This window comes from Hippocampus bargibanti, linkage group LG02 (genome assembly GCF_051943395.1).
Source record: "Hippocampus bargibanti isolate YZ-2025 linkage group LG02, ASM5194339v1, whole genome shotgun sequence".
NCBI lineage: Eukaryota > Metazoa > Chordata > Actinopteri > Syngnathiformes > Syngnathidae > Hippocampus > Hippocampus bargibanti.
Genome location: NC_142735.1, coordinates 9,443,140 through 9,457,866, shown reverse-complemented (window position 1 = coordinate 9,457,866; position 14,727 = coordinate 9,443,140). Strand labels below are relative to the sequence as shown.

General features: G+C 40.7%; 1 protein-coding gene across 1 annotated transcript; it reads right to left on the bottom strand.

Moving 5' to 3' along the window:
• Positions 1 to 84: 84 nt before the first annotated feature.
• Positions 85 to 14,521, bottom strand: LOC148901478 (equilibrative nucleobase transporter 1-like). Its single transcript, XM_088987643.1, is given in 13 exon segments — positions 85 to 1,074; positions 1,352 to 1,475; positions 3,088 to 3,274; positions 3,786 to 3,893; positions 4,795 to 4,938; positions 5,012 to 5,115; positions 6,587 to 6,783; positions 6,786 to 6,890; positions 7,630 to 7,706; positions 9,367 to 9,413; positions 9,587 to 9,716; positions 10,262 to 10,472; positions 14,182 to 14,521. Coding segments are annotated over 13 exon segments (1,611 nt in total). The 5' UTR covers positions 14,185 to 14,521; the 3' UTR covers positions 85 to 900.
• Positions 14,522 to 14,727: the final 206 nt, after the last annotated feature.

The following is a 14,727-nucleotide window of genomic DNA, read 5'->3' as shown; positions in this document are numbered from 1 at the left end:
TGCTTAAATTAATTTACGACAATATATATATATATAATATAAAGGATTACTAATGTAAAAAAATATACAATATATCATTTTTTATTTATATGGCTTTATATTATTCTGAACATACACGAAGTGCAACATGGAATGTTACAAAAAAAAAATCAAATAAAAGTACAAAAACAAAGTCCCATCGCAAAACAAGGCCATCAAAAAATTCAAATCTCTGTTTATTTATAAGCTTTTAACAATTTACAGTAAAACAAATGAGTATAGTTTTGCTTTGCTTGAATGCTGCTGTGCCGATGACCATTTTGTGTTTGGGAGCCTTTTCCTGAACATCTTCATCGTTATTAAGTTCATAGAGTTGCTTGTTCTGTAGCCACATGGGTACATAAGCCAGTGTCTTCTTGTGCTGGTCCCAAGCCCGGAAAAATACAGAGGGTTGTGTCAGGAAGGGCATCCGACGTAAAATCTTGGCCAAAACAAACATGCGAATCAATCCTCTGAAGATGGAGGACACTGATTTGCTGTGGCGACCCCTTGAAGGGAAAAGCCGAAAGGAAAAGAAGAAAACATGCAGCTTCACCAATGGGGGGAAAAAGTCGGCTCCTCTAGGCGGCTCCCTGTAAGGAGCCGACTCCAGCCATTCAATATAGATATACAAGCACAATAACACAGGCGTGCTAACCAATCAACCACTGGGCCCATTGGTTGGCACATTTTTTTCATTTCATGAAATTAGTAAAAAGCGAGCGTATGTTCCTTTAAAAGAATCATAATCAAGAGAAACTACTAGCAACTACACTGTACGTATAACTTGAATGAAAATGTCCTTTATATTTTTCGTCATCAAATATCATACATGCAATTTTGCTGTTAAGTTTAAATATACCACAGAATCAGAGCTGCTCTTCAAGCAGGTCTGATTCTGTGCAGCTCTGATTCTGTGCTCACGTCTGATTCTGTGGTCATGTCAGCGATTTTGTTGGCTTTGGTCCTCTGGGATACGAGTGATCGACAGTGCAGTAAAACATTCAGGGGATGACTAAAGGAGAATAAGATGAGGATGGTCAGCCCGATGTTCATCTGCAGACACATCAATGGAGAAATGATTTTAATTTAAAAAAAAATCCCCACAGTGGGGAAATTTGCAATCTGTAGCATCACATTTGAAAGGGGTGTTGAGTGTTGAAGAGGGAAAAAAAGAAAAACAAAAGGAAAAAAAATAAAATAAAAAAAGAACAGAACAAGAAAAAAGACAAAATGTAAAAAAAGAAAAAAGAGCAAAAGAAACAAAAAACAAGTCTTGCATGTACAAAAAAAAGTCTTGATTTCATTGCACCCTGTACCATCATGCACTCACATATAAGGGATCTCCGTCCAGGAACTCTTCCACCACAGCAAAGCAGGCATACTGCAGTAGAGAGAAGACCGCCGAAAGACCGAAGATGAAGCCATACAACTTCCCAAAGTGACATGGTGGGAAACTACACCCAGGAAACATGCACATGCACACGCACACGCACACACACGCGCGCACGCACACGCACACGCACACACACACACACACACACACACACACAAACGCACACGCACACGCGCAGATGCACACGCACACACGCGCACACACACACACACACACACACACACACACACACACACACACACACACACACACACACACACACACACACACACACACACACACACACACACACACACAAGCTTTTGTCAGTTGTTATACACTATTTAGAGTGAACATTATGTTTCTGAATCTAAAATAAGACAAGGTGATTACCGTATTTTCCAATGTATAGGGTGCACCCAAATTGTGCCTTGATTTTCTTCAAAAGATGACCCTGCACCTAATACGCAGGTGTGCCTTACATGTGAAGTGATATTGAGCCACCACAGGTCTCACAACTACTGTCAGCAGCCACCGGCTCCATTTCCCCCCGAAGAAGAATTAGTGCGTAAAACCAGTCGCTACTGGAGCGCCTTATAATGTGGTGTGCTTTATATAGTATCTGGAAAACTTTTATATTGTTTATATTATATTTGAAAAAAGTTTTAATTGATTCAACTGTCAACTGTCCAGAGCAATGGAGAGTGTGGAAAAGACGTGTAGAAGCATGTCCAGGCAGGCTGGAACGGCTGGAGAAAAATGTCAGATGGGATGTGTGATAGAAGGGTTTCAGCTAGGATGAAAGGAAAAGTGTATAAAACAGTAGTGAGACCAGCCATGATGTTTGGACTGGAGACAGTGCCACTGAAGAAAAGACAGGAAGCAGAGCTGGAGGTAGCAGAGGTGAAGATGTTGAGGTTTTCTTTGGAAGTGACCAGGTTGGATAGGATCAGGAACAAGTATATTAGAGGGACAACTCATATTAGAGGCTTTGGAGAGAAAGTCAGAGAGGCCAGACTGAGATGGTTTGGACATGTATAAGGCGCATGGGGTGCGCCTTATACTCCGATGCACCCTATACACCGGAAAATACGGTAAATGGAGACGTTTGGACTGAAGGAAGATACCATGTATTTTTATACCTAATACGAAAAAACCAAACATTTTACAAACGGAATAATCGGTCGATTTGTTGATGAATTGGTCACAGTTCATATGACTTTTTTCGAATCCTTTTTTCCCAAAACAGGACATAACTTGTCATTCAAAGCACAAAAATGCGTGGGCAACCTTGATTGAGTTACCTTTTTAGTCTGGAACATCCGTCCGTGATTTTCCAAAAATACAGAGAATTAATTTTTGCTAATGTCTTGAGACAGAATTTGGTTAATATTTACTGTCAAGGGGGGCAAAATTAAATAGATTTGTATGATTTGAAGAAGTGCATTTGGTGGATTAAACGTGCAAAACAGGCTATCCGTGTTTCTGTCAGCCATTCTTGAAATGGGTGTCGGTACTCTGTACGGACTTGACCCAGTATAGGGAAAGAAAACTCTTCTTCCTCATTTTGAAAATCTACCAAATAAATCCTTCTGTGTAACCTATAAAGTCACAGAAATACTTTGCCTTCCATCCCTCATAATGTTTAAGTGGAAATGGTCATATTATTGTAACTTTCAGGATCGCTTACTCACGCCATTGCGACGAAAGCAGCCATTCCGCCATAGACAAAGCTGTAATTGACCATGAATGCGATGAAAGTGAAGTACTGGAGTGGCAACACGGGAATGGAAGCGCAAATTGAGAAGATCAATGACACCAGTGACGTCAGGAAGAAAGAGAGAACCGCGGAATTCAGGTCTGCTTCTCGTTCACTCATTCCTATGAACGTCAACACACACAGAGGAGAACATGACAGATCGACCAAACTAGAGAAAAACAATGGATGCATTTGACGTATCCTGGCTCCGATAACTCATATCCTTTCATTCTTTTATTTCCGGTTTTCTTTGACAGCGACAACACAGTCCCTCCAATGTGTTACAAGCTTGCTGCTAATGTGCATGGAGACATGATCACACATGCTAAATCTAAATTCCTCTACCATATCATTGCAGTAAAGTAGAAAATATAAAATAACCATCAATGCCAGGCCGTGTAGTACATTTCAATACTGAGTCATCCAATAATGAATGTATATGACTTAAAACACGGCCATTCATTCACAGCTTGGCAGGACAGACTACAATATAACCCAGGTTAAAAAATGTAAGTAAAATCAACATATTCCACAAAGTTCAATAATTAAACTTCAAGGAGCATACAGTAACCACGCACCTTGGAACATAGACCGACGGGGTCTCATTTTGGGGATTTTTGCGTGCGTTATTACCTGCCACCGGAGGTTTTCGCCTGTGTCGGTCGAGAATGAAGCCATTCATGGGACCAACTAGCAACCCACACATCTGAGTGAAAGCAAAAGCGTTGATGTATTGGCTCACTGCCGACACACAGAAAATAAATAAATAAATAAATACATAGTACATACATACATACATACATACATACATACATACATACATACATACATATGTAACGGAGTTGTGCACTTAGATTATTAAATTATGAAGGAAGTGACGCAAAGGCGCACAGTGTGGCACTATGTCCCGCCCATAGTTTCCAGAACAATCTCGAGGAGATTCAGGTTAATCACAAGACGAAACCCATGCGACTTCACCCATCCCTTCTGCCATACTGTGTTGCAGAAATAAAATAAATAAAAAGACACATCCACGCGTCTCGTCTTCATTAATACGGCAGCATCGTGGAGATGAAGACAGTCACTGTTGTGACGCCCGTCACACATACATACATGAATAATTACATAAATACATACATACTATGCACACATACACACACATATAAATACATAAATATGTAAACATATAAGAAAAGACTGAAGAAAAGACAGGAAGCAGAGCTGGAGGTAGCAGAGCTGAAGATGTTGAGGTTTTCTTTGGGAGTGACCAGGTTGGATAGGATCAGGAATGAGTACATTAGAGGGACAACTCATGTTAGAGGCTTTGCAGAGAAAGTCAGAGAGGCCAGACTGAGATGGTTTGGACATGTCCAGAGGAGAGACAGTGACTATATCGGGAGAAGGATGCTGAGTCTTGAACTGCCAGGCAGGAGACAGAGAGGAAGACCGAAGAGGAGGTTTATGGATGTGGTCAAAGAGGACATGAAGGTAGCTGGTGTGAGAGAAAAGGATGCACAAAACCGGGATAGATGGAGGACACTGATTCGCTGTGGCGACCCCTGAGGGGAAAAGCCGAAAGGAAAAGAAGATGTAAACATATAAGTATATACATAAATAGATATAAAAATGTGCAAGTTCATACCAACTGATGCATCACCAACAGCCAGACGTTCCAGCATAGGGTTGAGGGTGCCGATGAACAGATAATGTCTCAGTTGGATCACAGAGAGCCAGAGGACAACAAAGAAGAAGAATTTGGACAGAACACATTCACGAAAGGTTTTCTCTGAGGAAAAAGGTAGGTGAGATGTAAAGACATGAATTTTTAAAGACACTGTTTTAATCACAATTGCACACACCAGGTCTTTCGGCTTCTTTTACATCATTTGGCTTCTCCTCCACTGGCATCTGAAAGTCGCTCTGTTCAGTTTCATTGGACTTCCATAATGTTCTGCAGGTGATCCTGAAGTCAGACACGACTATCACAGAAAACAGTGGGCATACAAATCACGTCTATTTAGAGTTAAGAGTCAGTTAATTTGCCGTCCCCATTTTTCAGCGTGCAGTGTTAACTCTTAATCGGTGGTGGACCGTCAAGGCCCGCAAAGTACAGTAAAGTCTCGTTATATCGATATCGGATATATCGATAGTCCCGGTTATATCGATACTATTTCTATGCACGCACGGAGAAAATTACATGCAAACAGGGTCGGATATATCGATAGTCCCGGTTATATCGATATTTTTTCGGACTCCCTTGAATATCGATATAACGAGACTTTACTGTATTCTCTGCTGGCCTAAAAATATCTGAGTCACGGACCAATGTTCATTATATTTTATACTTGAATTCTTATGAAATAATTCCACATTGTCCTTCAGCTCCTTTCATTACATTTCCCTTTTGCGCTGCTTCCAGACGTGTGTTTTCAGATTTAAGTAATCACATTTCAGCCATAATTTGTTACCAAGGGCAAAAATCTACCTGGACGCCACAATCAGTTCTGCAGGCCATGATTGGCCAGTCACTAGCCAATCATAGTTTGCGAAAACTGCTCTGTTCACAAGCCGCCAGTGACAACAGCATACGACCAGAGCTACCACACTGTGTCGGTACCTAGCTGCATACGCGAATATATTGGGTTGATTTAATCACAGTTTTGTCAACCCACAATGGCTGAAGGCGAAATAATGGATTTGGTTGGAGATTCACTGTTAAAGCCATTTTCAAGACGGACTTTTCAAGAAAAAAATGGACATCATTAAGAAAGGTAGACCAGTCACATCACACTTTTTCAGTCTGGATTGATTCAGACGTCGCACTACTGAAGGACGAGCAATGAAATCCACGGCCTGTCACTGTCAGTGCGTCAAATAATATAGTGTTGCACATGTCACAGACAAGCATAGGTAGTATAATAAATAAAATACAATCACAAATAGAATACAATAAATAAAATACTATTATAAATAGAAACAAGAGAAAGAGCTACACAGAAAATGCAATTTTAAATGAGATGGGATTTGAAGGTGGGAAGACAATCGATGTTACGAATGTTGGGAGGAAGTGAGTTCCAGAGTTTGGGGCCAGAGCAGCTGAAAGCTCTGTCCCCCATCGTGCTGAGACTGGCAGGGGGGTGGGGAGGGGAGGGGGGGGGGGGGCACACGGAGGTGGAGGGAGGAAGAGGCTGGATATGCTTGTTACTGGACAGATGGATGGGCACAAAACCTTTTTCTGTTGTAATTATTTTCTCACCGGAACCTATCACTTTGATGTCATGCCTCTGCGTCCCAGTGTTTTTATAGAGGTGATAGAAAAGTCAATTTGTCATAATAAAGTATCTTTTGATATTTCTACTTGGGACCTGTTTGTCTTTTGACTGCCGTCATCCTTTTCCATCCCCACTATGATGAATAGTATTTCGTATTCCTACCCATACTTGTAATGGTCAGGTGGCGAGTACGGGATTGAGCTTCTGGGAAACAGGAAGATCGTCCTGAGTATGTGACACATGCTGCCGGTGGCCAAGAACAGGAAACTGGCCTTTAGAGGGATGCCACACTCGTATGCCAACTGGAGGTATAAAGTGAACATCATGACTAATTTGCCATTTGTCAACAGCCTTGTCTGCCACTGAGACACACTTTAACAAGGACAAAAACGCCAGAGGACGAGTCGAAGGCCCCATTGTAAATCGTGATGATGGTAGAACGATGAGCGCCAAACAGATTTGCCACCTACAGGAGGAGAAATTACATTGGGTGAGTTTCACATTTCAAACAACCTTCTCCAAAGTCACAAATGCTTGAACACAATTCTGCTCTGAATTCCAATGTGTGACCCATGATCGCGATGGTCAAAGCATGAACATTGAAACTGTCCTTTCTAGATGTATGCCCGTGGACAAATGACTGGTTAAAATAAATGCAGTTGTTTCTTTAAATTCAAAGCTGAGCTCTTCCAGCAAATTATATTGTGTTTTTACTGCAGGATTTCAACGTAAGCACAGCGGCGCACTCATATTGGCTCTTGGCAACTTAAATGATCTCTCTCTGAAAAAAATGTTATGAAACGGGCTGGAATGCGCGCTGAAAAGGAATCAGATTAAGATACTAGTCTATGTCAAATGTCACTGTCATTTCCCTTCAAGACAGAGTGAAACTTTGCATGGCCAGCCACCAACAAAATGACAATGTCTGATGAATGGAACGTTACACAATTTCAACGTCTGACTAGGAAACAAACATATTTCAGTGCATTTGTGTCACCCAGCAGGGTGCTGTTAAATCAGTACATATTTACAGCAGGAGTTACTGAGTGTAAAAAAAAAAAAAGGAAAGAAGGGGCGGGTAGGAAATATGGACTCAGGATTGGGACACGAGGGGCTCAGTTTTCTCTGGGAATGAACGTGCTTTACTTCAAATTTGGAATGGGATTGAGACAGGATGAGGTGATACGATACGCCCAAAAAATTACCTGCATGTTGCTCAGGAGCAACATCATGCCGCCAACAGCTATGAACGAGAGTGCTGGGTAAAGAACCATGGACAAAGCTGATGGAGAAAGTCAAAGATTAAGACAAAGAGCATCCTCGCATGCAAGATTTTATAACATTTCTATTTTTATATGCATACATGTAGTCACGGAGGTCACCACCAGGTGGCCCCTAAGAGAAGGCTTGGCATTTGGACCTTGTCCCGCAGATATTCCCCCCGCCCCCAAATCTTTTGTAGCCACAAAATGCTTCTCCACTGAGGACAAAACTGCATTTGTTGTTGTTTTACCCATGCAGAAGAAACTAGTGTGTTGTATTTATGGAATCAATAAGGTGTTACAGAGAATACAACACTTCATTACTGCATAAAATAACAAAACAACGATTTGAAATCACATCATTTTTTATTATTTGACCCTCCCACATTGTACGCAATGAAAGCCAAACTTAGATGAGGCCCCTGCAATAAACCAAAAACACAAAAAAAAATGTCAGATGTTTCTGGGCTACGTCAACATTTTATTGCACCTGCGAGCTACATTTAAAATGAGAATCTCGGCAACTCTGTCGACAATTATAGAAAATACAAAACCGAATTATGTAGGATTAAGTTGGTCTGTTGTGTAAAACGTTATCAAAATGGAATGATTTGCAAATCTTTTTAGTGAACACATAATAAAGACAATATATATATAATGTTCAAACCAATAAATGGTCCCTTTTTTATAATAATAATAATAATAATAATAATAATAATAATAATAATAATAATAATAATAATAATAAAATAAATATAATTTACAAGTGCCTTTCTGAACACCCAAGGACACTTTACAATAAAAACAACAATACATAAAACAATAAATAATAAAATAGCAGATTGAACTACACAATGAAAGCAAGTTTACACAGGTGGGTTTTGAGGTGAGATTTGAAAGTAGGAAGGGAGTCAATATTACGGATGTTGGGTGGATGTGAGTTCCAGAGTTTGGGAGCAGAGCGGCTGAAAGCTCTGCACCCCATTGTGGTGAGACCGGTAGAGGGCATACAGAGGTGGAGGGAGGAAGAGGATCTGAGGGCCCGAGAGGGAACTGAGATTTGAAGTAGGTCAGACAGATAAGGGGAGCAAGGTTATGGATGGCTTTAAATGTAAACAGAAGTAGTATCTTGAAATCAATACGAAGTTTAACAGGGAGCCAGTGAGCTATCGAGGACACCCAGGCTCTTGACCTAAAGGGCGGGGGAGACGGTAGGACTGTCAATGGTGAGAGAGAAACTGTTTGCTTTGTGAAGGGTGGATTTAGTACCGACAAGAAGAAGTTCAGTTTTTTCGCTGTTTAGTTTAAGAAAGTCATGGGAAAAGCAGGACTTAATTTATGAGAGACAAAGTGTGAGGGATGCAGGTGGAAGAGAGGCGTCGGGTTTACTGGAGAGGTAGAGTTGGGTGTCATCCGCGAAGCAGTGAAAGTGAATGCCAAATTTGCGGAAGATATCAACAAGGGGAAGAAGGTACGTAATAAAGAGAAGCGGCCCCAGAATGTTCTTGCGATGGTTGTTTTAAAGTGCTCTCTCAATACAGTTAGGTTGAGTTGAGTACAGTTTCAAATTGGTATCCTTCCACGTGAATCAGGATCCAAGAACTAACACTTAATTTTAAAAAGGTTGGTGACTCCTTAAATTGCTCAAAGAAAAATATTTATTAGCAGAAAGATATTTACCTGGAGTTGCAAAGGTCAACATCAAGATACCAGAGGTGTGAAGAGCTCTGATGCAACAAAACAACGACATAATCACTAGCGCGTCATGATGTACAGACAGGTTAAAAATTTGGACAAAAAATTGCATTTCATCCAACAGAACTTCTTTTGTTTTACTGCTTTATAAAATATAGGTAAAACATGTACGGTGTTATTTGAAAGATTGTATTTAAGCACTCACAATCCAAAGAGTCGAGCCACCAAAGTGCCAAAACGATCAAAGATGACACCATTTAGAAATGTCAAGAAATTATTCATGAAGGATGCAATGGTGAAGACAAGAGAGAATTGTTCATCCTGCCCCCTGCAGTCTGACAAAAAACAAAGAACCGAAAACAATAAATCCATCTTGTATTGGATCATGTACCATCTGTTTTTTGAAGCAACAACAACTCAGCAGTTGTGATTGCTTCTCATGCTGAGGAATGTTGAAAATAATTTTTGCAGAAATGCGGACTATTTCATCCATCCAGCCATGCATCCATCTATTCATCCATCCATCGGCCCCATCCCTCCATACTCATCCATCCATTTATCCATCCATCCATCCATCCACCCACCCATATTCATCCATCCATCCACCCACCCTACCCACACATATTCATCCCTCCATCCACTCACCACACCCACCCATATTTATCCATCCATCCATCCATCCTCCCACCCACCACATCCATCCATCAATCCACCCACCCCACCCACCTATATTCAGCCATCCACCCATCCTACCCACCCATATTCATCCATAGTTTAAGATACAGACAGAAAAAACAATCTGAAACACCTTGTCCTCAGGCCTGTTCTTTGAAAGATCATGAGTATTGAAAATTATCAGAGGCAAGAAAAGCAAACTGACCTTGGATGCGGACTCCATCAGTGTTTGTGGTGTTGACACAAAAGGAGCCAAAGAACCCTTGCGACTTCAGGAGAAACACAAGTGAGGCCCAGCCAAATATAATTCCTGCGAAGAACAGACACTCCACCATGCCCGTGATAAAGGTGAAGACTTGTCGTACTTTGAAGTGCTTACAAGATGGCAACATCGTCCAAGCTTCTTGCGCATGCACCTGGCGAGGAAGGACCCGATGTGAAATAAGAAATACTGGATGCACCCTAGAGCTTAAATTGCAGTGTGGAATCCACAAATGGTAATTAAATTGTGTGAAGGCAGCCTTGCACAGGGTTCATGTCAAAATAGAACCTTTTGATTGTAATGAAAGTAACCTAAATCTTATGAAATGTGATGATGACATGAATGTCCAACGAGGCTGCCGTTCAGCTCTTAAAATAGATTTTGCATTTACCAATTTGTGATTCACCAAGAAAACGTGATTATGTACATTTTGAATTACAAAATTTGAGTGCTCCATCAATGTATTAATTTCTATGAGAAAGCAATACAAGTTTTCAAGGAAGGTTTGGAAACAACCCAGAGAATTGGCTGTTTTTCAACCACATTTGCACACAGCCCTCGTGCAGAATCTTGCAGAAGGGTGTGCAGGGGGAACTTTGAAAATGTGAAAGAATACAACAGTAAAACAATGATCAGACCGACTAAACAAGGAAGAGAATTCACAGGGTGGCCATAGGATGCCTTTCCACCAAAGCACCATTTCAAGCTCTATCTAACTGTGGACAGACCATTCAAAGATTTAAAAGTACAAGTGTATAATTTGCGATTGGAAAACATTCTTGTTGACGATCAAAATTGACCTAAGTCACGCAATGCCCACAAGAATAATAAAGAGTATCTCAGGGTTCGGTTGCCACACATACTCAAAACAAAGTGATACCGACCTTGTAGTTCCTCAGCGTAGCTCATCAGCTGGTCTTCAAAATCTTACACTGACTGACACACTAATCACTGACTGACACACTTCTTTATAAAGAGAAACACCCCATTGCTCATCACCATGGCTGTGGCACGTCATGTGCTGTTGTTTTTTGTCAAGTGGCATTCTCAAGGTCTAAAACAGTTCAAGCAAGCTATTATCAGATCCACATAAAGTGCCGTTAAAAAGTAATTGCCCTCTCTTTCTAATGGAAAAATTCTTTTCCATTTTCATGTTCAGCTTTAAATGGCGCAGGAGGAAAAATATTTAAATCAGAGATGTGCAAAGGGTCATGTCCTATTGATTTTTGTCAACTGGCATCTCGAGACCCAAACAAGTTCACGCTTTTATCGGATTTATCAGATAGACACACATACACACAAAAAAATTCTTCTGCTCTTCGACTTCAAGTTTTTTTTTTGCATGTGTGATTTCCCCACAGTTTAAAGTTTGAGCGCAGTGTGCATGCCACAAGTCCCCGCATGGGTAGCGGCTGGAAGTTCACTGTCTCTGGACTGCCACAAAATAGATCCATCGTTCTGGGACGGAAACGAGGATAGAGGAGGTGTTCAACGATAGCCGAGCCCGAGGAGTTGTCCATCTTCTGAGCAAGGCGGCCATACAGTCTTCTTCAAAGAAGCGTCTGTGTAAGCTCTCAGTCGTATATGAGTGGTCCATCGATGAAAAGGTTTCTTCAGCCGTCACTGTACTTCTTTGAAGGTGTCGGACGTTTCGCTTCTCATCCAAGAAAGTTCGGCGGCAAACTAAAGTTTTATTGGTAGTTAAGGCCCTAAATGTATATCCCTACTGTCCAGACATGGCGGTGCCGGACTCTGCTATGATAGGTCCCTGCTCCCTCCCGGGGACAAAACATAGACACTGGTTTAGATATGTGGAAAATACTTTTGTCATAATTAAAAAACAAGAAATTCAATCCTTCACAGATCACCTAAACTCTGTAGACATCAACATTAAATTTACTCGTGAGGACATTAAAGAGAACGAACTATTCTTTTTGGATTGTAAAGTAATTATAAAAGAGGACAGAGCGCTAAAAACAGAAGTGTTGAGGAAGGCTATGCACACTGACCAATACTTACTTTTCGATTCTAACCATCCTTTACAACACAAACTAGGAGTTATCAGAACCATCCAGCATAGGGCTAAACTAATACCAACAAGCGTTGAAGGTAGAGAAAAGGAGTCAAAACATACCCGGAGAGCACTCACAAACTGGGTACCCTCAGTGGTCATTTAACAAATGTCAGAAAGAAAGAATAGGGAATGAAACCAAAAATTTTGAAGATACAAAAAGGAGAGGAGTAGAAGTACCTTACATTGCAGGAGTTTCTGAAAAACTACAAAGAGTCCTTTGGCAACACAAAATTCCTACTTATTTCAAACTTTAAGGCAAAAATTAGTACATCCAAAAGATAGGCTGCCAAATGAAAAACAAAGTAATGTAGTTTATTCAATACATTGTAAGAAGGAAAATTGTAAAGAGCAGTACATTGGGGAGACTAAACAAATTCTCAAAAAAGACTTTATCAACATCGCAGGGATAATACTAGTCAAAGTCAGCTTTATTGTCAAATATGCTAATATGCATGACATACAGCACAGATGAAATGGGCCTCAATTGGCAGTATATATGCACCTAAAAGCTAGCAACCACTCATTTGACGACAATGAGGTTAAAATCTTAGCGCAAGAACATAGATGGTTTGAAAGGGGAGTAAAAGAAGCAAATTTCGTAAAACAACTAAATCCTTCATTAAACTGATATGGTGGGGTGAGGTTCAATTTGGATTGTTCATACAATAGCCTACTTAGGCAACATAGGATTAGTAATACTGATGAGGTTATACCGGAGGAAGTGGGGGAATCAGGCCAGTCATTAGTCAGAACAACAGGAACAATCAGTGGAGCCGCAGGGAGTAGTCCTCTGCTCCCCCCAACCTGAGAGCAGGGACCTATCATAGCAGAGTCCATGTCTGGGCAGTAGGGATATATACATAGGGCCTAAACTACCAGTAAGACTTTAGTTTGCTGACGAAGTTTCTTGGATAAGAAGCGAAACGTCCGACACCTTCAAAGAAGTACAGACGATGGCTGAAGAAACCTTTTCATCGATGGTTCTTCAAGGAAGTTATTTCATTTCAAACGCCGATTTAAACTCGTCCACAGCATAATAATTCGAATGATCACCGCCAATGACACTGCGTTACTCATTTGATGTTTCCTTTGCTTAATTGTTTGAGTTTCATGAGTCAGTGACAGCCAGCGAAATAAGTTAACAATAGCTTTTGGCGTGCCTTGTCCCTATGTCGACATCAGGTCAACGCCTGCTTTCCTTGGAAAGCCAAAATTTTAAAGTCATGACGAAACAACACTAAACTAACTACTGAATCATTTGGCAGGGATATTTTTAATGCTGACGTCAATTTTAAATCCCTTAAAATCCAAGCAGAGGTGGGCAAACTATGGCTTGCGGGCCCATTTGTCTTTTTAATCCGGCCCGCCGGAGGTTGGTACGCAATTGAGGTCCGATGTGAATGATTGCATTCATTTCATTTGAACTTGTAATGACAGGCATTTCAAGGCCCGGTGGTAGCGTTACTTCAAGTTGCACCAAATGGTACTTCTTTATAACTGTAATGATATTAAATATATCAATTGTAATTTTTTCCCCCTGTGGTTTATTTAACAAGCATAGGTGGGCACTTGTGTATCAGTCCTTCATTCAATTCGTCACTCCTTATCAGCTTGGGCACGCAGCCATCATTGTCAGTCTGTCATTTTCGCAAGCTGAACCAAACAGAATCTAATTCAACCCCTAAAACACAAACATTTTGTTTTAAAATTGAAAATTGGATTGGATTGGATTGGATATGCCTTTATTAGTCTCACAGTCTTATAGTATTAGTCTCTTAAAATTGCTTACCATGTTGAAAATGCAACTCCATATTGGGGTGTTAAGGGTCAATCCAATGAAAGCAGCTCACAGTCTTACGCTTATCTGTAAATTCTCACCGTTATTGTCGTCATTGTCTTCTTTTTCTTAGTTCCCTGGTCGATTAGAGCTCCTACTGGATAATGGAAGTGTTTCCATATATAGTCACTGGAAACAACCTTGCTTGTTTTCAGCCCCAACAGTACCCCGCCCACTGCCCGGAGACAGTTGAGATAAGATTCAGCATGACGGTGACGCCTAGTGGGGATAAAGCGGTTCAGATAAAGGATGGATGGATGCATGGGGTGGGCTTGAGTTGGATGGATGATGGATGGATGCATGGATTGTATTGTAAAAAGTTGACTGAACTCCACCTGAATAGTTACCCTTATTGTAAAGCACCAAAATAAAGGCAGTAGCCTCATTTTCACCAATGTACTCAAAACATTTCTATTTAAGTAATTGACATTTTTATTGTTATGAAATTAGAGAGAATAAACATCATGGTTCAGAATGTCCTACGTGTAAAAATGTAAA